At 34.9% G+C, this 27,384-nt stretch overlaps 1 protein-coding gene and 1 non-coding gene across 2 annotated transcripts in view; one reads left to right on the forward strand and one right to left on the reverse strand.

Annotated features, from left to right (window-relative positions):
- XPR1 (xenotropic and polytropic retrovirus receptor 1) overlaps positions 1 to 27,384 on the forward strand; it is a 208,152-nt gene that overhangs the window by 141,248 nt on the left and 39,520 nt on the right. Inside the window, exons 4-11 of the mRNA XM_019976614.2 lie at positions 3,322 to 3,545; positions 5,613 to 5,762; positions 6,037 to 6,120; positions 8,474 to 8,555; positions 16,279 to 16,469; positions 16,679 to 16,858; positions 22,038 to 22,209; positions 23,622 to 23,816. Of these exons, the coding sequence (XP_019832173.1) occupies positions 3,322 to 3,545; positions 5,613 to 5,762; positions 6,037 to 6,120; positions 8,474 to 8,555; positions 16,279 to 16,469; positions 16,679 to 16,858; positions 22,038 to 22,209; positions 23,622 to 23,816 (1,278 nt within the window). The remainder of the gene's footprint in view (positions 1 to 3,321; positions 3,546 to 5,612; positions 5,763 to 6,036; positions 6,121 to 8,473; positions 8,556 to 16,278; positions 16,470 to 16,678; positions 16,859 to 22,037; positions 22,210 to 23,621; positions 23,817 to 27,384) is intronic.
- Positions 1,255 to 1,326, reverse strand: TRNAC-ACA (transfer RNA cysteine (anticodon ACA)). The gene has a single exon. It is a non-coding gene; the product is annotated as a tRNA-Cys (tRNA).

Here is a 27,384-nt window from a genome sequence, read left to right on the forward strand (position 1 = left end):
AAAATAGATCTTGATAACCTTTTTTTAGTTCTTTGAGGGGATTCAGGCACTTTGAAAGTTCTTGAATGGTTATTGGAAATTTTTATCAAATATTTTATTATATGAGAGGTTATGGAATAAACATATTATAATAGTTATCTGTTCTTATTCAGAGTGTGACTTGGTTCACTGGCATGAATAGAAAGTGGAATTTATTGCCAAAATAGACAATTTTCATGAGTATTTATAAAATTGCTTAGGAATATCCATTTTTAGTTTTTATAACTATTGATAAACCAAATATATTTTATATGCATATGTAATACTTTTTTGTAGATTCTGTGCTATTCCATTGGGGTAGCTCAGCTATAAAGAATCTACCTACAATGCAGGAGACCCCGGTTCAATTCCTGGGTTGGGAAGATCTCCTGGAGAAGGAATAAGCTACCTACTCTAGTGTTCTTGGGCTTCCCTGGTGGCTCAGATGGTAAAGAATCCACTTGTAATCCACCTAGGTTCGATCCCTGGGTTGGGAAGATCCCCTGGAGAAGGGAACGGCTACCCACTCTGGAATTCTGGCCTGGAGAATTCCATGGACAGAGGAGCTTGGCAGGCTTACAGTCCATTGGATAGCAGAGAGTTGGCCATGACTGAGCGACTTTCACACTTTGAAGCTTTTTGAAGGTCTGACTCTAGAAAACGGTGATATCATTACAAAATAGACTTGGACACTTGGTGTCAAAAAAGCAGTGTTTCTCATCCTTTTGAAACCTGTGCTTCTTTGGAAAAGTTTAGCGCTCTCACACCGTAACTGTAGTGATGTTGACTTTTCTTCAAATTCCAGATGCTTTACCCTCCGCACTCCCACGTAGGGATTCTCCCTCATACACTCTTCTAGACAGTCTTGTCCTTGAGAAAGAGAATCACTAGTTTAAAGAAAGTAACAAAATAACCCTTGAAGTTTTTATTTTTCCTTATGTTTGTGTAGGAACTTGAATTAGTAGAGAGAACTTTTTTCCTACATATCCATTCATTCATGCAACAAACATGGATTGAGCCCATGTTTGCAAAGATGAAGATGATAGTCCACACAAAACTTGTATGTGAATCTTAACAGCAGCATAATTTATGTAGTAAAAAGACTTAAAGTGAAGTCACTCAGTCGTGTCCGACTCTTTGCGACTCCATGGACTGTAGCCTACCAGGCTCCTCTGTCCATGGGATTTTCCAGGCAAGAATACTGGAGTGGGTTGCCATTTCCTTCTCCAGGAGATTTTCCCGACCCAGGGATTGAACCTGGGTCTCCTGCATTGTAGGCAGATGCTTTACCATCTAAGCCACCAGGGAAGACCTAAAAAGACTTAGAAACAATCCAAATGTCCATGAACTGATGAATATTTAAAGAAAATGTGGTATATCCATACAGTGAAATACAGTTTAGCAATGAAAGGATACATAGAATATGAAAATTTTCAGATGCAAAATAAAACATATACTTAATATGGCTATAGACCATAAAAGAGTGTATCAAAACCATGAGCAGAGTAGGAACTATCAAAATTGACTTTTAAAAATGATCAATTAGAAATTTTTAAATGATAATAAAATTACTTACACTATGAATTGGGTAGACTTTAAGAGAGAATTTATAAACTGGAAGATAGAGCTGAAGTAGTTACTCAGAATGCAACACAAAGAGATAGAGAGGACTATTCAAGACATGTAAAAGGCAGAACAAGAAGGTCAAGAAGTGGTAGTTGATATCGATGATTTTCTTTTTCCACTACCCATTCCATATTTCCTTTGCCCTCAGCCAGTGTCTTAGCTGGTGAGGGTTCTTTACCGGGTGGGATAAACCAGACTTTAATTCTTAAGGGGGCTGAATCCTCAGTAATTCTGGCTTTTTTGGATTGCTTTAGTTTCAGTAACTTTGATTATTGATCATGAAGTCCTAGGATGTGTTCCAGAGAGTCTCCTGGGTTGCAGACACAATCCTCCTTGCTACTGTTGTGTTACCTGTTCCCCTTGGTAGTCAGAAACACTTTTTAACCAGTAAACACCTTTGCCTTCTGGTTCGGTGGTATCATGATCCCAAAATGGCCAGATGGAAGTCTCACCTTCCAGTTCAATAGAACCATTATTGTGCTCCTGTGAAAGAAGACTTTCCCTTTGAGAACTAAGCAATAGGCAGAACTCAAGTTGCAGGTTGGGAAGCAAAAATTCAGTTCAGTTCAGTCCCTCATCAAGAGGCTCTTTAGTTCTTTTTTGCTTTCTTCTGTAAGGGTGGTATCATCTGTGTATCTGAGGTTATTGATATTTCATGTAATAGAGAAAGGAGCTACTCCTACTTCCACCTGCTGATTCCTAGATTATGTTTTGGTTACCTTTCTTTCTGACTTACTTCACTTGCTATAATAATCTCTCAGTTCATTCATGTTGTTGCATATGGCAATAATTCATTCTTTATGGCTGAACAATACTCCATTGAATCTATATACCATGTTTTTCTTACCATTCAACAGTTAGAGGACATTTGGGTTGTTTCTGCTTTTTGATTATTATGAATACCAGTTTGTGTATACGTACAAGTTTTTGTGTGCATGTATATTTTCAGTTTTCCTGGGTATATACTAGGAGTGAAATTGCTGGATCTTAAGATAACTCTGTTTTAACTTTTTGACCCCCTTGGACTGCAAGGATATCCAACCAGTCCATTCTAAAGGAGATCAATCCTGGGTGTTGATTGGAAGGACTGATGCTAAAGCTGAAACTCCAATACTTTGGCCACCTCATGCAAAGAATTGACTCATTGGAAAAGACCCTGATGCTGGGAGGGATTGGGGGCAGGAGGAGAAGGGGACGACAGAGGATGAGATGGCTGGATGGCATCACCAACTTGATGGACATGAGTTTGAGTGAACTCTGGGAGTTGGTGATGGACAGGGAGGTCTGGCGTGCTGCGATTCATGGAGTCGCAAAGAGTTGGACATGACTGAGCGACTGAACTGAACTGAACTGAACTGAAACTGTTTTCCAGATTACAAAGCAGCTTGTACCATTTTGTAGTCTCACTCTTACCAGCTCTTAAATCTGTGTCATCAATCTTTATCTGTATAAAGAAAGAGTACACTTGAGGTTTTGCAGGGGGTGAAGTGTGGGCTAGAATGAAAGGAGGCTATTACACTAAAATATGTTTTTCCTATCTCTTTCTAAATATTACAATGCAGTATTTTTTCTCTAGAAATTTTAGGGAAACTAATTAGTAAAAATTCAGAAGTCAGTGAGAACTTTGATGAGTTTTTTTATCTTGATGATCTGACAGTTCTGTTTTATTCCTTATAGAAAAGCTCGCAGAGGCTCAGCGCAGGTTTGCTACCCTTCAGAATGAGCTTCAATCATCACTGGACGCGCAGAAAGAAAGCACTGGTGTTACCACGCTGCGACAACGCAGAAAGCCAGTCTTCCACCTGTCCCATGAGGAACGTGTCCAACATAGGAATATTAAAGACCTTAAACTGGCCTTCAGCGAGTTCTACCTCAGTCTTATCCTGCTGCAGAACTATCAGGTACTTCAGTTCTTACCATGGAGGATAGAACCTTTAAATGATTGAGAAATTATAATGAACAGAATTACCTTGAGCTATACTAATGTGTCAGTCCAAAAAGGGAAATTCTTAGCATGTTATTCTTTCCATTCTTACTGGAATTTCATTTATTCTTAAAATCAGATATCAAAGATGATAAAATAATGTTAACAAGGCTTAGGTTTTTGAAGATCATTTTTCCCACACCTTCTTATACAGTATGAAGGAGCAACCCTTGACTCAAAGAGTAGTAGTCTGCTACCTATTTTTAGAAGCATCTCTAAGTAGTGAGTAGAAGTAAGAAATAACATATATCTACCCAATCACTGCTAGCTACTTAAGAACATTTATACCCCTGCCTATAGCAAAATTTCCACAAAAGCAACTGGACAGTTAACTTTCCTACAACTAACACAAATAATGTAATATATACTGACTTTTCAACTTGCCACTAAGAGCCTTTTCAGTTTTATCATCTGTAATATGACTATTAAAAAAAAAACTTGCAAAAGAAATTTTTAAAACCCGGTCTGAAAAGTTGAGCTACTGTGTATACTAACTTATAGAAATGCATGGCATTTATTCATTTGTAATTCTTTATAAATTTGTTCATATAGTTAAATCTGTAAAGAACATATTGAAAAACAGAGTATTTGTTCAATAATGAATATTTAAATAGGCAAAAGCATCTCCCAGATCTTTAAAGATACCTTATGTGCTGTTGTATTTCCATTTTACTCTTGTCACTATTACTTCTAATCTAGTTAAGATCATCACTATATAAAAACTAGAGATTATATAATAAAAATATTACCATGGATAAATACTGGAATTTTAAAATAAAATGTAATTATAGTGTCATGTCTGCAGTAATGTTAAGTCCTTAATGCATGTATTTATTTCCATCTTTTCCTTTCATAATTCTACTTTCTTTAACATTTCATATTTTATTAATTATGCTTACTGTTATGGAGAAGTACTCTTACTAAATTTTATTTTATTAATTTTGCCATAAGTTTTTGTTTTGGGCCGTTATTTAAAAAAGCTTCTGGAAAAATAATTGTTTATAAAAGTTCTTATCTATCTTTTATCCTTTGAGACTATCTATACTGTAAGAATACATTTATTTTGCAAATGAGGAGAAAGGAAAATGTATTGTAATCAGTCTTCAAATGATGGGGTATCCTCCCCAAGGGGAGTTTAAAATGATCTACTAAAGTATGAAAAACAAGTATTAACAAACCAGCAAGCATGCCAAACCTAATTTAGAGTGACTGCTCTGTTGGTTTTTTTTTTTTTTTACCGATGGGGATATATGATGAGGAAATTGCAAATCCATGATTTTGTGCTTTTTTTGTCTGTTGATCAAAGAACAATAGAATTTGAGAATATAGAAAAGTATAGTATTTTAATGTTGTTGAAATGGAGGAAAAGTACAAGTTCCTACCCATTATCAGCAAAACCCTATAAATATGATCACTTCTTTTCCACTGGCTCTTTGCACACCCATCCCCAAACAGAATGTATGACAACAAAATAACAGTTAAGTAGATGATAGTCCATTTTCCATGCTTGTTTGTACATGTTTGCAGAGTAGGGGGGAGATGAATAGCTATACCAGTCCTTTAAAAAGCAAAGAACTAATAAATGTATTCAGTTCATGATATATCCAGAATATTTTCTGAATATATTCTTTTGATCAAAGAAGCAAAATAATATAAATTAGCTATTTTGAAAAGAGTTGTATATATGAAAATGGAGATGAAAATATTTTGAATTTAGGACTTCCATTAATTTACATGAAATAAAAATAATAGGATTCATAATCTGGAGTTTCTTTGTATTACTAATAGCATACTACCTTGAAATGAATAAATGAAATGAGAAAGAAGAGTCTTATCTTTTTATAATAAATGCTTTTATAAAAGCACTGCCATTTCCCTTGGTGCTCAGTCTTCATTCATCTCAATCAGTGCAAAGTGCTTATTGTTTTTCATTTTCTCTTATAGTGGCAGAAATTATAGTAGTGTTTCTTTTTTCTTTCTGTAGAATCTGAATTTTACAGGGTTCCGAAAAATCCTTAAAAAGCATGACAAGATCCTGGAAACATCTCGTGGAGCAGATTGGCGAGTGGCTCATGTAGAAGTAGCCCCATTTTATACATGCAAGAAAATCAACCAACTCATCTCTGAAACTGAGGTACAGTCATCTCACTTATATACCCATATTTTTAGTAACATTAAAGTCTTATTTTAAATGAAGTAATTCCTCATTTTTATTCTCCTTTTGTTGTTAGTTGCTTTAAATACATGTATTCTTACTCATTATTTTTCCTTTCACTTTATTCAGTATATATTCACCAAGCATATATCAGAATACCATATATATTAATATAAATGGTTCAGAATTATTTATGCATTACTCAAGTTTAGTATAACCTACATAAATAATACATTAACAATGTGTCTTTTAGGCTGTAGTGACCAATGAACTTGAAGATGGTGACAGACAAAAAGCTATGAAGCGTTTACGTGTTCCCCCTTTGGGAGCTGCTCAGGTGAGTATTTGTTTGCAGTTGTTCAGTTGGTTCATGTGACCTATTTAATAATCAACATAGTCTGTTAGGGGGCTTCCCAGGTGGCGCTAGTGATAAAGAATCCACTTACCAATCCAGGAGAAGCAAGAGATCAGGGTTCACTCCTTGGGTCAGGAAGATCCCCTGGAGTAGGAGATGACAACCCACTCCAGTATTCTTGCCTGGAAAATGCCATGGACAGATGAGCCTGGTGGACTACGGTCCATGGGGCTCCAAAGAGTTGGACCTGACTGAGCAAGCGCGCGTGCGCACACACACACTCACAGTCTGTTAGGTGATAAAATATACTGGTTTCATTACTTTAAAAAATGTTTCACCCAAAGTTTGTGAGTACTTATTACTACTGTTTTTCTCATTTAAAAAAATCAGATGCCAGATCTCACTTCATAATAAATTGCAATGTCTTCTGACCTTTCTCTTCTTACCCTGTACTACTGCTCTTGTTTATTCTCACATGCTAACTTCATCTGAGCAAATAATTAAGATGAGATATTTATTCGATGATATAAAAGTGGGGGGGGTCAAGATATTCTGGGCTACTGCATATTTTCATCCAAAATGCAATAGTTATGCATAAAAAAGCATCTGTTAAATGATATCTACATAGCAGTTATACCAAAAAACACTTTAAGTGATATCTTTTGTGTCATAAACTAAATCCTAATAAATTTAAAAGGATTTAAATCATAGTGTGTTTTCTGACCAGAATAGGATGGAAATCAATAATAAAAAGAGCTTCTTCATCCCTGTTAAAGGTGTTTATGGAGAACCTAAAACCGATATCATACTTAATGGTGAAACATTGAATGCTTTCTCCCTAACCGGGAACAAAAAAGTGTATTCATTCTTACCAGTTCTATTTAGCATTGTGCTGGAGGTTAGGGCCAGGGCTGTATGGTAAGCAAAAGAAATTAAAGACAATTAGATGAGAAAGAGAGAAGTAAAACTGGTGGATTGTTTTGTTTTTGTTTTTTGCCAATGACATGAGGACCTATATAGAAAATCCAGTGGATCTATAGAACAGCTACATGCACTAATTAGTTTATTAGCAAGGTTGATGATTACAAGATCAATATATAGATATGTAGGGATAAATCTGACAGAAGATGTGCAAGACTTTTATATTGAAAACTGTAAAACATGATGGAGAAAAATTAAAGAAGACAGATGTGAGAGAAATTAGAAAACCAAGTATTTTAAAAATATTACTTCTTCCTAAGTTGATTCATAGATACATCACAAAGAAACTCAAAATCTCAATAGACCTTTTTAAAAATAACTACTAAGCAAATTTAAAAATTTATGTGAAATTACAAAGGACCAAGAAGAGCCAAAACAACTTTGGAACAACTTAAGTTGAAGGATTAACACTATGTGGTATCAATACTAAAGCTACAGTAATCAGGACAGTGTGTTATTAGTGTCAGGATAGGCAAATAGATTAGTGGAATAGAATAAAGAGTCCAAAAATAGACCAATAAATATATGAACAATTAATTGTCAATGAAGATGCAAAGGCACTTCACTGGAGAGAGGATCATCTTTTCAACAAATGGTGCTAGAGCAGTTGGCTTTCTTATGCCAAAAAATGGGACTTCCCTGGTGGCTCAGACGGTAAAGCATCTGCCTACAATGTGGGAGACAGGGTTCAATCCCTGGGTTGGGAAGATCTCCTGGAGAAGGAAATGGCAACCCACTCCAGTATTCTTGCCGGGAAAATCCCATGGACAGTGGAACCTGGTAGGCTACAGTCTGTGAGATCACAAAGAGTCTGACACAACTGAGTGACTTCACTTTCACTTATGAAATGATATTCTGAAATGCCATTCAGTTGAGAATCTCTGGTATATATTTACAAATTCACTTGAAGTTACTCTGGTTTAATACTGTAAATACTCAGAAATGAGTATTCTTATTTTTACCATTGTCTCTAATTATATAGTACGAAATATGTGAACTCTAATTGAGTAATACTGACTTCCTAAATTTAAAGATGTACACATTGTAAAAATGAAATTACACTTAAATCTTTTTTATAAGGAAACTCAGTGTTTATATAATTTGATGTTTTAGATCTTAATTTTCTTTATTTAGTGACACATATTTCTATAAAATAATTAAGCAGGCAATTCATTTCTAATATTATTGGATAATGATGATTCTCCAGCTCAAATTTATGAAAATTCCCATCATAAAATATTTCTGTTTTCTCTGTAGGACTTTGAGGCTTGTAGTACTGATTTTATTATACTATATGCTTAATGTATTCAGTATTTTGCCCTGCACTCAAAATGCCGTTTCCCTCTCTCTACAGCCTGCACCAGCATGGACTACTTTTAGAGTTGGCCTATTTTGTGGAATATTCATTGTATTGAATATTACTCTTGTGCTTGCCGGTGAGTAGTTTAAATTTTGAATTAAATTATTCTTACTGATCTGTTTATGTCATATTCTGTCCCTCTAACAAAGCTACCACCCAACTGCCAAAGCTACTGAAGGAGAAATCTGTCAGGGTTAATTTGTTTGTATAAATGATGGGAGAGTGGGTGTTGGTTGGTTGTTTTGGCTCGTTTTTCCTTTTGGATATAGTTACCCCTTTAAACATTGCTAGTTTATGACTCTTTCTTCTCCATCATTTTCAGGGTTCAGTTATCAGGAACCTCAGCTCCTTTGATCACAGATGAGAGTAAATAAATATTACAAAATTTATGCACTAAATAAGCTCATTAACTTTGCTTTTTGGAGACTCTCGCATCATTTCTAGAACCTATTTACAATTACTTTGCATACGATTTTAAGAAACTTGGTTATATAATATTCTATTCTATAGAATTTAAAAATTATAAAGAGGTAGGAGGAATTGATGGAAACAAGTGCATTAATGATACAGCAAGGAAGGCATAATCTTACTAAACCACCCAGCAGAATTTGACTTACCTCTCAGCAGCATTTGACATTGTAGATCACTCCTTGAAACCTTTTCTTCAGTTGATTTTGTTGGGAAACCACACTGTGCTGGTTTTCTTATTAAACTTCGCTGGCAGTTTTTTCCCAGTCTGTTTTGCTAGTTATTCTTTACTTTTGGCATCTAAATATTGGGGAGTACCTCTGGGTTTAATGTTTAAATCTTTCTCTTTCTACATGCATTTTCTAGCTAGGTGATCTTATTCAAGCCTATGGCTAAAATATCATCTGTATGCTAGTAACTCCCAAGTTTATATACTTTTTCCTCTGAAATGATATCTCATTGGCTACCTAGATGTCTAATAAGCATCTTAAACTTAGATGGACAAATTTTTTTAATCACTAAATATGCTTTCTCTTCCATATAGCATCACCTCTCACCAGTTTCTCAAGCCAAAAACCTTTAACCTTTTCCTTCGTACTCATCTCCAATCCATCACCAAATCCTGTTGCCCTGTCCTCAGAAAAGTTCTGAATCTGTCCACCCCCACCAGTGCCATCCTTGTCTAAACAACCATTTGTTTAGTACACTGCAGCAACCTTCTGAACTTGTCTCTATGCAACCACTCTTGCCTCCTTATAGTTACCAGTGTCTTTTTGTGGCTTTTTTTTTTTTTCAATGCAGGTGAAATCTAGTTCTCTGTCTTTAGGGATGAATGGAGAAGGAGATGGCAACCCACTCCAGTGTTCTTGCCTGGAGAATCCCAGGGACGGGGGAGCCTGGTGGGCTTCCGTCTCTGGGGTCGCACAGAGTCGGACACGACTGAAGCGACTTAGCAGCAGCAGCAGTTTACTTACATAGAATGTATGGAAATGCTACAATAAAAAAGAACTTAGTCCTAGATTGATTATCAAGCTAACTGTTATGGGAAACACACAGACTTATTTTCAAAAGGCCTTGCCTGGATTGCAGTCCCAGCTCAACTATTTGTTAATTATTAATTTGTTAATTGGCTTTAAGGACATCACTTTTCTCTGAAGCAATTTCCTAACTTGTTAAATGAGTTTAATACCTTAAATTTACAGCGTTGTATTAGAATTCATTCAACAAATAAATTTTATGTATCTATGATTAGGCTTGCTACCTGAGTCTTAAATAAGAGAATTACTTTCCTCATGAAGCTTATTGTTACATAAGAGAGCTTGAGACATATTAAAACAATAATAATACACTACCAAATAGAAAGTATTTTGTAAACAGGTCAAGGGAACAAGTGATTACTTTCAAATGAGAGCTTCAGGGAAGACTTTATGAAAGAAATGGTATTTATCCTGGGCATTGATGGAATAAAAGGCATTCCAAGAGAAAGAGACAGATGAGCAGAGATTTAGTTGGCCATTCTAGAGGGTGAAGCATAAGAGGAGGGAATAAGTTTTGAAGGAGAGAAGTGGTAAATTCACCTAAGGTGAAGAAGAGTATTAGATGATACAAATGAAAAGATACCTTGAAACCAGTTCATAGACATCAGCTAAGAGGTATAAGAAAGCATTTATAGGTGTGAAGTACTATATCAACATGAAGTATGTCATATGAGATGTAAGTTGTTCTTTCTATAGGAAAAAGCTTTACTCATCTGTGTGTGAAATTTTTTCTTTCCTTTCCAAGATGAGCATGGTGTTACCATTATTATCATCATTAAATAAGACATAAGAATAGATAAATAAACTTCATTCTTTTTATGTGTTTATGTTGTTTTCTTAAATTCAGGGACATTTTGGGGGTTTGTTTTCTTTCATATATGTAGCCTGTGTTCTTGTGAGACAGTCCGATTTGTTTTCTAATGTGTGCTTTATGCATTTAGTATTGTACATTTATGTTCTCTCCCCTCAGAACCCTTCTTTGTTTAATCTTTGTGTGTCTGTGAGATATATACAGTTAAAGCCAGCTGTCTGTCCTTATTTATCTCCCAGCGGTTGCTTGAAAGATAACAGAGTTGAGAATTGAGAGAGAAACTCAGCAGTAGTAATGCATGTACAAGCATGATTCTTTTTTCAAACATTGACATAAAACAATAGCGTGCATAATTGCTGCTGTTCCTCAAGGGGACATGACCTAATATTTAATAATTTATCTGAAACTCACATATTCCAGATAGTTAGTGTTATGAAGATGAAAAGTTACCTGCTCAGATTTTTTTAAAACTTCCTTATAGTTTGCTAGTAACCTATACTTAATTGATATAATAATAATATGTCACATTTCACTTTTTGGTTGAACAGAATTAAGTTTGACCATTAAAAGTGCGTGAGGGAAACCTTCTACACTGTTGGTGGGAATGTAAATTGGTATAGCCACTATGGAGAACAGTATGGAAGTTGGTTAAAAACTAAAAACAGAGCTACCATATGACCTAGCAGTCCCACTCCTGGGCATAAACCTGGAGAAAACCATAATTCAAAAAGGTACATGTACCTCAGTGTTCGTTGCAGCACTGTTTACAATAGCCAAGACGTGGAAGCAACCTAAATGTTCATTGACAGAGGAATGGGTAAAAAGATGTGGTACATATATACAATGGAATAGTACTCAGCCATAAAAAGAATGAAGTAATGCCATTTGCAGCAACAGGGAAGGACCTAGAAATTGTCATACTGAGTGAAGTAAGTCAGACAAAGAAGGACAAATATCATATGATACCACTTATATGTCGAATCTAAAAAAATTGTATAAACAAAGTTATTTATGAAACAAAAAGTTATACATGTAAACAATCTTATGGTTACTGGAGGGGATGGGAGACAAGGATAAATTGGGAAATTGAGATTGACATATATATACTACTATATATAAAATAGATAACTGATAAAGACCTACTGTATAGCACAAGGAACTCTTCAATACTGTCTAGTAACCTATATGAGAAAAGAATCTAAAAAAGAATGAATATACGTATGACTGATTCACTTTGCTGTATAGCAGAAAGTAACACAACATTTTGTGTCAACTATGCTCCAATAAAAAAAATGTTTTAAGTGCATATGAGTGTGAAATAGCAAGCACTTGCATACTAGTGGTAAGAGTATTGATGCCGTCTCTTTAGAAATATGGCAGTATGTATAAAAAAATTTATAATACAGTCAGTTTGATTAAACATATTATTCCTATAAGTTTATCTTATAAACATACTTGTACCTGAGTGCAAAGACGTGTATGAAAGGAGGGTATTCACTGCCGTTTTGTTTATAACAGCAAAATTCTAAGAGTGTCTCAGATATCTATCAGGAACTGTTTAAAAAAAATATATGACATTATTCCTATACAGTGGAATACCATGAAGATATTAAAGTGAATGAATGGAAATGGGTAGAGTACTTTGGAGAACTGCTTGGCAGTATCTACCAAAACTGAATATATGCTATACTGGGTTCTTTCTCCCTTTTGGCTAATGTGAATTTTGCTGCTTTGAACATGTGTATACATGGATTTGTTTGGGTACCAGTTTTCAATTTTTTGAATATATATCTAGGAGTGGAATTGCTTAATTATATGATAATGCTTTTTAACCTTCTTAGTTGCCACCAAATTATTTTCTACAGAGGCTCCACCATTTTCTGTTTCCACCAGCGATTTATGAGGATTCTGTTTTCTACACATTCTCATCAATACTTGGGAATTTCCTGTTTGTTTTTTTTTAATTATAGCCATCCTAGTGGGTTTGAAGTAGTATACTTACATGGTTTTGATTTGCATTTTTCTAATGACTAATGATATAAATCATCTTTTCATGTGTTTATTGACTGTTTATGTATTTTCTTTGGAAAAATGTCTGTTCAAGTCATTTTGGTGGCTCAGACAATAAAGAGTCTGATTGCAATGCAGGAGACCCAAGTTTGATTCCCTGAGTCAGAAAGAGCCCCTGGAGAAGGAAGTGGCTACCCACTCCAGTATTCTTGCCTGGAGGATTCCATGGACAGAAGAGCCTGGTAGGCTACAGTCCATGGGGTCATAAAGAGTCAGATACAACTGAGCAGCTGACTGTTTCTTTCACTTTCAATGACTAATGATATTGAACATCTTTTCATGTGCTTATTGGCTGTTTGTATATTTTCTTTGAAAAAAAAATCTGTCCAAGTCCTTTGTCCATTTTTTAATTGAGTTGTCTTCTTATTGCTAATTTGCTACAGTTCTTTATATATTCTGGATACTAGACCCTTATCAGATACATAATTTGCAAGTATTTTCTCCCATTTTTTAGATTATCTTTTTCTTTTCTTGATAATGTCCTTTGATATACAAATTTTTTAATTTTGATGAAGTCCAATTTATCTGTTTTTGATGTTGTGTTACTCATGCTTTTGATGTCATATCTAAGAAGCCATTGCTGAATCCAACCAAAGTTCTACAAGTTTACCCATATATTTTCTTCTAAGAGTTCTATAGTTTTAGCTCTTATATTTAGCTCATTCATCCATTTTGAACTAATTTTTGTACATGCTGTGAAGAATGGGGTCAGCTTCATTCTTTTGCATGTGAATAACCAGTTGGTGAATAACCAATTGTCTCTGTACTATTTGTTGAAGAGAATATTCTTTTTCATTGAACAGTCTTGGCTCTCTTATTGAAAATCAATCAACCATAGATGCATAAATTTTTTTTCTGAGCTCTCACTGTATTTCATTTGTCTGTATGTCTGTGTTTACACCAGTACTATTTGGGAGGAAAATTTGAAATCGTGAATTGTGAGTCCTCCACCTTTTTTATTCAGTATTGTTTTGGCTGTTATCTGGGGACCTCTTGTAATTCCTTATGAATTTGAGTATCAATTTTTCATTTCTGCCAAAAGAAAAAAAGAGCCATTAGAATTTTGATACAGATTGTATGGAATCTGTAACACTGCCATTTGAACAGTCTCGTGTCTTCCAATCCATGAATATGGGATTTCTTTCAGTAGTGTTTTGTAGTTTTCAGTGTCCAAGTCTTTCACCTCCTTGGTTCGATTTATTCCTTGATGTTTTATTCTTTTGTTTGCTCTTGTAATTGAAATTATTTTCTTAATTTCATTTGATTGTTCATTGCTGGTATATGTAAGGGCAACTGAATTTTGTGTGTTGATCTTGTAGACTGCAATTTTACTGCATTTATTAATTCTAGTAGTTTAACTGTGTATTCTTTGGGATTTGTACTTATTTTTGTTTCCTGACTATTGTAATGTATATGTGTTCTTAGCTTGGGAATCAGTATATAAAACTATATACACATTAAAAAAATTTTTTTAACCACCTAACTAATCTTGTTACCATACTTATTCCTTTGCAGTCTGTTCTTCACATGACAGAGTAGCCCTTTAAAATTATTAGTCTGGTTGTATCACTTATATGCAGAACCTTTCATTGGCTTCATAACATCTGAGTAAAAGCTTAAATCTTGACAAAGTACAGCAAATCCTTCCTCATATGCCTTTAGATAACTTTTTGCCACTTTACCTCTCATTCATTCCAGTCATAGTGGCCCTGGTCTTCTTCCTATTCCTGGACTAAATGAGGCTTATACATATCTTAGGGTTCTTTGTCCTTCCCTCTACTTGGAGCCTCCGTTCCTCCAAATACTCATACAAGTTAGTCTTTATTTCCTTCACATGAGTCAGTCTCTATTTCCTTCACACAAGCCAGTCTCTATTTCCTTAAGATTCCTGCAAATATCATCTTCTAACTACCCTACCTGAAATACACCTAACAGTCTCTATGCCTTTACTTTTTTCTTCAAAATTCTTATCTGATACTATATAGAATAGAACTTTCCTGAAGACAGTTATTTTGTCTGTTGCTCATTATTGAATCTCCAGGTTTTAGAATTATGCCATACATAATGGCACCCCATAAACATTTGTCAAATTAATGAAAACATGAATTTTCATCAAGTAAAAAGAAAAAGAAACTGATACATACTGAGTACTCATAATGGGCCAAACATTGTTTTAGCCATTTTTGTTGTTCAGATTTAATCTTCTTAAACTGATGAGAATAGATACTCTCCCCCATTGACCAACAAGGAAACTAAGAGTTAGAAAAATTAAATATGCCCTAGTAAATTTAGGACTTGAAATCTGGTCTATAGTATTTGACTCCAAGTATAAAATTTCAAGTGAGTACTAACCCTAAATTATATAGTTATTTGGAAAATTGAGAAATTAGTTGCCAAACTGAAATTTTTGGCACATAGGCTCAAAATGAAACATACTGATTCAGTCAATTTATGAACAGATGAGAATCTGACTTTTAAATAATGTAGAAATAGAATTGGTCAAAAGAAGGAACAAGGCCATTCAAGTACAGGGAGCAACTTAAGTAGATATGAAAAGTGAATTTGTTCAAACAAAATAAAATTTATCAGGCGATAAGAATTAATTTAGGGGCATTATGGGATAAGTTTGGGAGAAGTGAGTTGGAGATCAGATTGTGAGGAACTTGAATCGTGAGGCTCACATGTTTGAACATGATAATTATTGGAGAGCTATAGGATAGTAGTGATAACTGAACATTTGTATGGGCATATGGGCAGTTGAATGTAGTAATTTAAGAGTTTGGGCTTTGAAGCAAACTGAGTTAAAATCCTGGCACTGCCGTATACTAGCTTGGTAACCCTGAGCAAAGTGTTTAACGTCTCTGTGCTGTAGTTTCCTTGTCAGGCAAATGGAGATAATAGTTTTTAACTCACAGAGCCATTGTGAAGATTAGATAAATTGTTATATGTAAAGATACAATCCTTAGGATGTAGTACATAAACATTATATAAATATTGTTGTCATTTATGTGACATTTCAACTTTCACATTGCTTTCTTGTATAGTGTTTCTTATAATTTCCATAGTAATTCTGAGGTAGACATTACTATATCCAGCTCAGTGACGGCCAAATCAAAGCCAAAGAAGTTTTGTCATGCCAGAAATTCTCAGCTGAGCTGATGGTTCTAAGCTATTTCACTATGGACAAGTAGGCTGAAAGTCAAATTTTCCGGAAAATTATTCTGGTAGAATTTTGCAGAGTGAAATGAAGAGAAGAACCTTGAAGCAAGTTTATCAGGCTCTTGAAATAACCTAGGATCGCATTTTGAATATTAAAAATTCCTCTGCCAGGGCTATATCATTGAGAAGAGAAAAGACAGTTAAAGGACATGTTGCAGATTTCCTGACTAACCAGTTAATTGATATTCTTTCAGCTATATTTAAACTTGAAGCAGGTAGAAATATATGGCCCTTGATAAGAATCTATCGGGGTGGCTTTCTTCTGATTGAATTCCTTTTTCTACTGGGCATCAACACGTATGGTTGGAGACAGGCTGGAGTAAATCATGTGCTCATCTTTGAACTTAATCCAAGAAGCAATTTGTCTCATCAGCATCTCTTTGAGGTAATCAAACCAGATATAATATCCTATGAATACAGTTTTCATTAGCTATGTGGCTGGTTTAGTGGGTACTAGACTCTATTTTCTACTTGAAGGGGATTGTTGATAATAATTAAACCATTTTTCTTATCTTTGTTTTATTAAAGATTTTCTATGTAATGGTAAAAATAAAAATAATTTTCTTTGTTTTTGTCTTTCCCATCCTTTATCAGATTGCTGGATTCCTTGGGATATTGTGGTGCCTGAGCCTTCTGGCATGCTTCTTTGCTCCAATTAGTGTCATCCCCACATATGTGTACCCACTTGCCCTTTATGGATTTATGGTTTTCTTTCTCATCAACCCCACCAAAACTTTCTATTATAAATCCCGGTTTTGGCTGCTTAAACTGCTGGTAAGTCCAGAAATTTTGTATCATTTGTAGAGTGATATATTGATCATTGGCTTTCTCTAGAATGAAAACAAAACTCCTGTATTGCCCCACTTCAGAAGTCATGTTCACATTGTAGTTTAAATGAGTGGTACCCCAGCTCCAGGAGCAAAGAACACAGTGTAACTGGTACACTTGATGTTATGGAGTACACTGGCCCCAAGAAAAGCACTCATGCATTTTTTTTTCCTTCATAATGGAGTAGTGTCGAGATATTACAGTGATTTTGGAAAATGATAATAATTCATAATTAATTACTATACAGATTATTTAATCAACTGTGATAACATGTAGAACTTTGTTTCCTTTTTTTAAGGTGGTTAAACTATTATATACCTGTTAAGTTACCATAAATAGTCAAATATTTTTATTTTGTGAAGTACTGGGTCTCTAAAAGCAGTAGGATTATCTTGTTAGATCTCCAAGTTTAGTTTGAGAAATTAACTTTTTAAATTCCATTTTACCTATTTCTTACTCTCAAAATCAAGCAGTCTTAGCATTAGGACATGAAATTTCCTGCAAAAATGGTAGCTATATTGTACATTTTGGGATATTGTAAAGATTGCCCTGGGAAGGAACTCCTGCTTACTCTCAAATTTAACCATCTCTGTTTTGAAAATCAGTTAAGAATGTTTTAATAAAATCTAAAGATACAAAATATGACCTTTCTCTTAAAAAAACATAGTAAGCACTAAACAAATTAAAAGCAACCTATGTTCCAATATATATAGCAATATGGAAAAGAAAATGGCCCAGATCTTGATTTCCCTTCTCCCCAGTTGATTGTTCATTTATCTGTATTTATTTGTATATCACAAATTAAGAGTCTACCTCTTTTCCACAAACTTTATTGAATATAAATAACTAAATAGCAAATCATTCCCTGTAAGTATACCACTGGGCCTAATTTCAAGTTTGTATTCTGAGTGTGGGACTTAGCTGCTGAGGTGTGTAAGAAGTCATATCATCATCACCTTTAATGTGTTTTGTCATCATCTAGAAAAACATGCTTTTTAGAGAATTTTTTTTAAGATAAAAATTTGGGCCATTTTTTTTTTCTCTTTTGAAATTTGTACTAAAAATAAATCATTTCCAGTTACTACAATATTACATTACCTTTCTTATTTTGAGGTTGTCATTTTATTTCTGGATTTTGTGTTATTTTCATAAAATGTAATATTCTTCTGATTACAAGGAAATAACTTCAAAATTATAAACACCTATTTTTCCGCCCTAAATTACTATGAAACCTCTATAAAGTTATTTCAGATGAGATTTGGAAGACTTAGAAAATTCAGGTGTTAATATGATTGCATCATTACAATAACAAAATAGTACAGTTGTGTACATTATGTGCTAAGTGAGCATTTCCCAAGTGCATCCTTCTTTGTTTAAATAGAAAGCTGCTATGATTCATGCATGACCAATTATTCTTATTAGCAGAATGATTCCCCATTGAGTCGATATTTATCTGTGCATCTGTTGTGTTAATAAATGAGAACTTGTTGATGGAATAGGTTGGCAGTAATATTAAGAGAAGAAATAAGAGAACGGTAAAATATACTGTCAGAAGCAGTGACATACAGTAAGCATTATGGTTTGTTGTATTTGTAATAATTGTAAATAGTAAAAAAAATTATTTATAGAGTATTTTAATATTAATTGACCTATTGACTTATTTTTAATTCAAATCTCACTGAAAAAATTTGCCCTTAGATTTATTTCTAGTGAATTAACAAGAATGTTTCTACTGTAGTTAAATTTCCCTGATACAGCTCTTTTGAAAGCTTCATCCTAAAGTGAACTACATTTCCCTTTCTTTTTCTTCAATTTTTCATGGAAAAAGAACATGTCACCTGGCCATAGTGGTAGGCACTGGGCACCATTTATATTCATATTTTAATTTGAATTGATATGTTATTTCTCTCCCCAATAGATGCTAGAAGAAAGTTTTTAAGAAATTGATTTGTTTTGATATTAGTATTTATGTCAAACTGATACAGTTTCTTTGCATTCATCAGTTCATTTATCCTCTATCCAGATCTGTATTTGTCCTCATTGTAATCCAATTAGGAAGCATAAAAAAATGCCTCAGATTTACTAAACAAAAATATCAACTTATTCTTATAGAGGGCTGCATAAAATTCCTAAGTTAGAGTATTTTTCTATATTATTTTGGAATTGGTTTTTCTAATATTTTCTTTAGTTGTATAATCAAATTTTTACACATATCTCTGGTATAAGTGCAGAAATGTTCTCATTTAATAATGCATTGTCTGGGCATTTTTATGTGTATCAATTATTTTGTGTGTGTTAGTCGCTCAGTAGTGTCTGACTCTTTGCGACCCCATGGACTGTAGCCCGTCAGGTTCCTCTGTCCATGGGATTCTCCAGGCAGGAGTACTGGAGTGGGTTGCCATGCCCTCCTCATCAATTATTTTATTCCTTTTAATAAACCATGAGACTGGAACTACTATTAATCCACATTTTATAATGAGGAAACCTAAAGTTCAAAGAACTTAAATAAGGTCATGCAGCCAGGATGTAATGGAGATGGGATGTAAGCTCAGGCATTCTGGCTCCATAACCTGTGTTTTTAAACACTACCATTTAACAGACCTTTAAAGGTAGTCATTTTATGTAAGATGTTTAACTTTGATTATTGGATCAACTAATGGAATCTTAAAATCAGATTTGAAAGAATGTGGTTATCAATAAGTAGAAATTAAGACTTTATCTCCTTAACTGTTTGTCTACATTAATTAGAAGATGATGTTAACATATATTCTTTATAGTAACTAATTAGTGGCCTTTTTGTGTATGTGGGTAAAACATCAGATATCCAGATTGTTTCTAGCTTTCTTAATACAGTTTCTCAGTTATTTTAATTAAAATCAAAGCAAAGTAGAAGTTGAAAGACCTTAGCCAGAAAGGAAGGAGAATTCTCACTTAAAAGGGAGAATTCGGGTAAATCTAAGATGAATTTGACCATGTGTTAAGGCCTGACTTATCAGGGAATTAAGTATGTTCTATTTATTTTTATCTTCATCTCTCCTCCTACACCTCTGACCAAACTACTTGCTCACTTCTTTTTAAATATTTCCGGGATATTTCGTTTGCTTGTCTGTAATAGCAGTTACTACATGGTGCTGTCAATATTTCTTTTGGTGTTTATTTGCCCAAAGGGATTGTGGGTGGTACAGGCCATGTTTTATTTATTCAGTATCTTCACAATGCCTGACATAATAAATACTTAATGAGTAAATAAATAATAAATAATTCATAATAAATACTTAATGAATCTTTGTTAAATGCATGAATGACTATGATTAAGTTCATTGGTTCTCTTATACAAACATTAACCACTCCCTCCTTTATTTTTTCGTCTTCTCCCTTCTGTAAATTTTCCCTTCCTCTCAGTTTCTATTTTATGTTACTCCTTTCCTTTTCTAGTCCATCCCTCTGTTTCTTTGTTTCTTATTTAATACACTCTCCTACTCTTTTGCTCTTACAGAGGTTTTCTCTAATAGCCAGGTTATAAGGCTTGGTTTGGCAGGTTGTGACAGTAATGGTAGTCTCATGTCAGTGAGAAATGAGAAATTTGCTCTAGGCTACCAGTTTCACAGAAGTCTACGAAGTTTCACAAAAGTCCATGACTAGAGACTGAGTTAGACTTCCTGATCCTTTGCTGTTATGTCATAACTTGTTCTCTTGTTTCTCTCTCTTGGAATCCTTTAAATCCATTCTATACCTAGAGTTTCTTAAAATATTATACAAACTGGTGCCAGAGCCTCTTTGTGCATAAATGATTAACATCGCAATCCCTAACACCTCCTATCTGACCCTTCCCTCCAAAAAAAAAAAAAAAGTTTGCTGTATCTGGAGCTTGTGGTTGCAGATGATAATATAGTTTCTGGCTTCCTGAAAAAGTAAGCAAGTGATCAAAAGATTGAACCATGGACTCAAAATATGTCAGCTCGGAAAGTTACGTTTTAAAGCCTATATTGTGTCCTGCAGACCCCTGCTCTAATTTTTAAAGCTCCAGCATAGCTGTCGCCCAGGATTGAGTTGTAACAAAACCGTTTGTTGTTTCCCTGAAATAATCAAAGAAATTATTTAGAGAAAGGATAGAAAGAACCGTAAATACCTTGATGGCAGGGGAGCTGTAGACTCATTTTCTCAAAACAATTGCTTAGAATTCCTTGTTTTAGGAGTTCATTTTCACCTATGTGAGATAGAAAGGGTCTAACAGGGTAAGAAGGAAAGCTGCCTTCATCCCATCTTCACTTCACTCAAGGCCTTTCAAGGCAAGTTGGTACAGTTTGAGCCTCTTTCTGGTGATAAGTATCTGACTCCTCCCTCTGCAATGCCAGGATTTTCCTTTGCAGTGGTAAACAGGCTTCCGCAAAATAAGGTTAGAAGGCGTTATCTTCTGTAAATGGGGATATGGATAACACCTAGCACATAGAATTTGTTATAGTTAATGGATTATAAGAAATGCATCATGAGAAAAATATGCAGCATGGATTAGTGTTCAAGACATATAACCTGAATTTTATTTATCATTGTTTTCATAATAGTGGGGTGTGGGCTGATTTTTTTGACATAATTTCACAGATATGATCATTGCCATGGCACTAGCGAAATGAAAGTGACATTGGTTAGGGAATGAGACATACTTCAGCCAAGGTACTATCCTTCCCTTCCTACCTTTTGTAGGCAAAGAAGAGCTTTGTATTCACTTAGCTAAGATGGGAGAATATTCCAGAAATAATCATAGCACATGGGTCTCCAGTAAATTTATCTTAGACCTTAATGGTAAATGTCCTCTCAGTGCATTTCTGCCATTCTCTCTGCTTTCAACTTCAGCTCTTCCCACCTCTCTGCTTTCTGTTTTTTAACTCTTGCTCTTCCTGCCTTCCCCATGCCCCACCCTTTTAATTTCTTTCTTAGTGATCTATTCAACTCATTCTTTTCATTATTAATTTTGAACCTAACTATTGTTGCCAGTCCCTGTGTTTGTGATTGGTTCATTGGTTTCCATTTTATCAACTAAATCATGCTGTAGAGTAAGAAACAAATTAGATAAATTTAATATGAATTTTCTTGTTTCTGTGTTTTCTGATTTTTTTCTTTCTCCTAGTTTCGAGTATTTACAGCCCCCTTCCATAAGGTAGGCTTTGCTGATTTCTGGCTGGCCGATCAGCTGAACAGCCTGTCAGTGATACTGATGGACCTGGAATATATGATCTGCTTCTACAGCTTTGAGCTCAAATGGGAGGACAGTGAGGGCCTGTTGCCAAAAGATTCACAAGGTAGGGTATGAATGTGCATCCACACTACTGAACTGCCAGTGTAAACCAAGAAATATTGGGAGTGATAACTGAGAAATTTAAGCTCATCCAATAATATTACAAACTTAATTAAATGTACTTGGCTCTGTTTTAGCAATATCTTTATCTGATATAATTTGGCTCTTAAATTATATATTATAATTTTAGCCACTCATTTGCCAGGAGATATACAACTTATATTTAAAGAATTCTAAAACTAAAAAACTTCTAGTAGGTTGGTAATTATATCACAGATGCTCTATTGTCAACAATTGCCATCACAGTATTGCTTTATGATGATCAAAAATACTGATTATTTAGAAATTAGATCACATGCTTTGAGCAAATCATTAGAGATTTTTTTAGTTCTTATTGGAGACCTTGTTTTTCTTTTGGCTCTTTTTGTCACTCTTACTATAGCTTATGCCAGGTATTCTAGTTATTAGGGAATTTTGCCTTAATGATGAAGACCAAATTTAGACAGATTATGTAACATGTGACTAACGAAAGTTAATGATGCCAGCGCCAACACAGATTTTCATTAACTTCCAGCAAATCACAATTCTGTTATATGTTGAGCCACCATGATACATTTCCAGAATTTGAAGAAAATTGATTTACCAACTCTGTTCTTCTTATTTTAAAAATGTAAACTCTGCCCTTTGTTTTTTTGTTATTGTTGCTGTTGTTGTTTGTTTCTTTTGTTTCAAAGAACAAGAATGTGAACAACCTATAATGGATATGTTGTAGGGGTTTGGAGTTCATAAAACTGTCATCAACAGTGATATTTTTAGGTTTTCCAGATGTTTCAGGTTACAGAGCTCACTAATTTTTTTCCTCTTTGATTAATGTACTCAACCTCTAATTGTCTTATAGTTTTACTACACTCCTCCAGAGAAGGAGTGTAGTAAAACTACACAAAACTGATTACAAAGGGGCCTTCCCAAGTGGCTCCAACAGTAAAGAATCCCCCTGCCAATGCAGGAGACCTGGGTTCAGTCCGTGGGCTGGGAAGACCCTCTGGAGAAGGAAATGGCGACCCACTCCAGTATTTTTGCCTGGACAATCCCATGGACAGAGGAGCTGGCCAGGCTACAGTCTGTGGTCACAAAGAGTCGGACACGACTGACCACGCACACAAAGGCATAGATTACAAAACTGTAAATCTGAGTGGGTAGGTTTTTATAAGTTCCCACTGTGTATTTCACCTTCTCTCTCGGCCTTCTGATCACTAAAAAGTTTAATATAATAGTTGCAAAGAAAAAAATGATTCTGAAAAGCAGGTTCGTTGCTCTTAAAGACTTCCTAATGGTTACAGTATATGACTAAATGATGTGAACAAGTGTTTTTTTTTTTTTTTAATTGTAATCTTTTCTTCTTTGAAATCTTCACAGAACCAGAAATTTGCCACAAATATTCATATGGTGTGCGGGCTGTTGTTCAGTGCATTCCTGCTTGGCTTCGCTTTATCCAGTGCCTGCGCCGATACCGAGACACAAAAAGAGCCTTTCCTCATTTAATTAATGCTGGGAAATACTCCACGACTTTCTTCACGGTGACATTTGCAGCCCTTTACAGCACTCACAAAGGTATTCAATGGATGTGAAAAGATTTTTCAAAATCCTGATTTTTACCACGTGAATCTGTTTCTTAATCTGGTTACCTATCCATTTGTCGTGCTTTTTTTCCCCATTGAATTTCCAGCCCCCTCAGTTATAGTAAGTAGTTTGTCCTTGAACACAATTTTAGCCTCATTCCAGAATTTACTAACACATTGAAAAGAATCAAAGTCATACAGAATAGGAAGGATTTGTGATAATGTTTGAAATCCTGAATTATGTTTATTTAAGGGGTTCAGTCCAAGACACTTTGGGTTTTCATTTGGTTTTTTAGACTTCTTGTTCATTAATGAGGTTGGGAAATGCTAGGTGAAAAAGACTCCCTCTGGCAGTCATGTATATTTTTAATCGTTTCCCTTCACCAAGTAGTAACGTTTGTTTCCAGCCTATTTAACTGCAAATTGAGTTCTCTGATCTCTCTAGTTTCTTATCTCCATGGCAACTAGTTATTACTTGAGACTGTTCTTCTGTTGGGAGGAGAAAAAGGCTTTTAGGTTCTGAGCCACATGCAGTCGCTCCTTTTGAATTTTTAACCTTCTTCTAAGAACTGTCAATCAAAGATCTCACTTGCTTTTACTAAAATGCCTTCCTTCTTTGTTTAAATCAGTGTCAGCCTACACCTTAGAAGCTGCACTCTCATCTAAAGAAATGTTACCAGTTGAAATTATTACAGTTATTTTTAGATAGCTTGATAAAATTTTTTCTGGTGATTTTTAATTGAGATGCTGTATTTAGGAGCCTTACCTAGTGCTGCTGTGTGTCTGATGGTCTTGAAAGATTAGGGTGATTTTTTTCTTTTGAAAAGCTTGAGATTTGGTCCAATAGAACACCTTATTGATACTTCCACTTTTTGCAGTAGATTCTGCGATTGCAGTAACATTGATAATGTAGCCAGTAATTCTACCACTAAGGAAGCACTCTTGTTAAATGATATAATTTAACTAAATACCTTAGTGAAGGAATCACATCCTAAAGCTCCCTTAATTTTTTTCTTTTATAACTCCTCTCTTATGTGTACTTACTGTTTGGCTAGCTCCTCAGGCTCTCCATTGTACATGCTTACTTGTTGGCCTGGGATACTTAACATTGTGTATTCAAATTGTGTATTTTAGCCTTTGTGAAGGTCTCTTCCTTCAAGGATTACTCTTGTAAATTTCCAGCCATTCCATCAACCCTGACTCTGTCCTGTAGGCAGTAAGACTGATATTTCTGTTATTGGAGTAGAAGGGGTATTGGGAGCACCCTTAGGCAAAAAGCCACAAACTCAGAAGTTTTACTCTTTATTGCCAGTGTCTTTCCAAAGTAAGCTCAGGCTTTTTGCCTGCTTTTGGTGGCTTCCCAGTATGTTCTAATAGTTATTCTTTTTTTTTTACTTGACTTAATATTATATTCGTTTCAGGTATATATTGTAGTGGTTCAGTATTTTTATACAAAGTGGTCATAATAAGTCCAGTTACTGTCCATCACCATATAAAGTTATAATATTACTGACTGTATTCCCTATGCTGTACATTAGATCCTTGTGACTTATTTTATAACTGGAAGTTTATACCTCTTAGTCTCCCACACCTATTTCATTCATCCCGTAACCTACCTCCCCTTTAACAACCACCAGTTTGTTCTCTGTATATATGTCTACTTCTGTTTTGTTATATTTGTTCTTTTTTTTTTTTTTTTAGGTTCCACTTATAAGTGAAATCATACAATATTTACCTATCTCTATCTGACTTATTTCACTTAGCATAATACCCTCTACAACCATTCGTGTCATGAGAAATGGCAAGATTTCATTCTTTTTTATGACTGAATAATATTCCGTTCTGCGCATATACCACATCTTTATCCATTCATCTATTGATGGATGCTTAGATTGCTTTCATACCTTGGCTATTACTACTGAGGCAGTGAACACAGTGGTGCATATGTTTTTTCAAATTAGTGCTTTTGTTTTCCTCAGAAAAATTCCCAGAAATGAACTTGCTGGGTTGTGTGGTAGTCCTATTTTTAATTTTTTAAGGAAACTCCATACTGTTTTCCATAGTGGCTATACCAATTTAAAGTTCCACTTACAGTGCTCAAGGATGCCCTTTTCTCCACATCCTCTCCAGCACTTGCTATTTGTTGTCTTTTGGGTAATAGTCATTCTGAAAAATGTGAGGTGATAAATCATTGTGGTTTTTGAATTGCATTTCCATGATGATTAGTGATGTTGAACATCTTTTCTTGTGCTTGACATCCACCTGGATGTCTTCTTTGGAAAAACATTTGTTCAGGACCTCTGCCCATTTTTTAAATAGGTGTGTTTTTCTGGATGGTGAGGTGTATGAGTTATTTGTGTATTTTGTATGTTAACCCTTATTTTGCATGCTTAGTCTCTCAGTCATGTCTGACTCTTTGCGACCCCATAGACTATAACCCTCCAGGCTCCTCTGTTAATAGGGATTTACTAATTCTTACCTGTGCTGTGCTGTGCTTAGTCGCTCAGTCATGTCTGTCTCTTTGCAACCCACCAGAGTCCTCTGTCCATGGGGATTCTCCAGGCAAGAATACTGGAGTGGGTTGCCATGGCCTCCTCCAGGGGATCTTCCCAACCCAGGTATCGAACCCAGGTCTTCTGCATTTCAGGCAGATTCTTTACCAGCTGAGCTACCAGGGAAGCCCTAATTCAGAACTAAAACTAAAAAGTGAGGTATTTACACAGGGGTATACATAAGTATGTTAACTTCAGTCAAAACTTTTTGTTGTTGTTGTGCATCAACTTATTGTGCTTTGCAGGTATGTTTTATTGGGGCTTCCCTGGTGGCTGAGATGGTAAAGAATCTGCCTGCAATGCAGGAGACCTGGGTTCTATCCCTCGGTCAGGAAGATCCCCTGAAACAGGGAATGGCTACTCACTCCAGTATTCTTGCCTGGAGAATTCCATGGACAGAGGAGCCTGGCGGGCTGCAGTTCATGGGGTTGCAACTGAGCGAATAACACTTTTACTTTCACTGCCTAGAGCTGGTTTATATGTGTCTTCCTTTATGGAAATTTTTTAAAAGATACACTTAGGATCACCTTGCATGTGTATGGTGGGAGTATTTACCAGGTATCAATTATGAATGTGTTTGGTCTTTTGTTCAAGTAACAGCTGTTTACTGACTGAATTTGATTCATGTGCCCACAGACAAATTTTTAAACACACAAGCATTTTTTAGAGAGAACATTGGTTGTATAGCCTAACCATATCCCTTAAATTAAAAAAACAGTACCGAACACTTTTTATAGTTGCTATTAAAAAAAACATTATAGTTCCTACATATTAAATGTTTTTATCACTAATTTTTCTTTTTACCAAACAGACAATTGGAAGTAACCCTTGACAGAAAATTTGACATTTAATGATGATCAGAAGTAGAATCTGATTTTTCTTGTTTCCTTGGACAGTATTCCAAGAGAAAAGATATCAGAAAACATAGACTTTAGAAATGATGATTGATCTAAAAGAACAGATTCTGTATGGTTAATGATGTAGATCTTTTTCTATTGAATGTGTATG

This window comes from Bos indicus, chromosome 16, assembly GCF_029378745.1.
Source record: "Bos indicus isolate NIAB-ARS_2022 breed Sahiwal x Tharparkar chromosome 16, NIAB-ARS_B.indTharparkar_mat_pri_1.0, whole genome shotgun sequence".
Taxonomy (NCBI): domain Eukaryota; kingdom Metazoa; phylum Chordata; class Mammalia; order Artiodactyla; family Bovidae; genus Bos; species Bos indicus.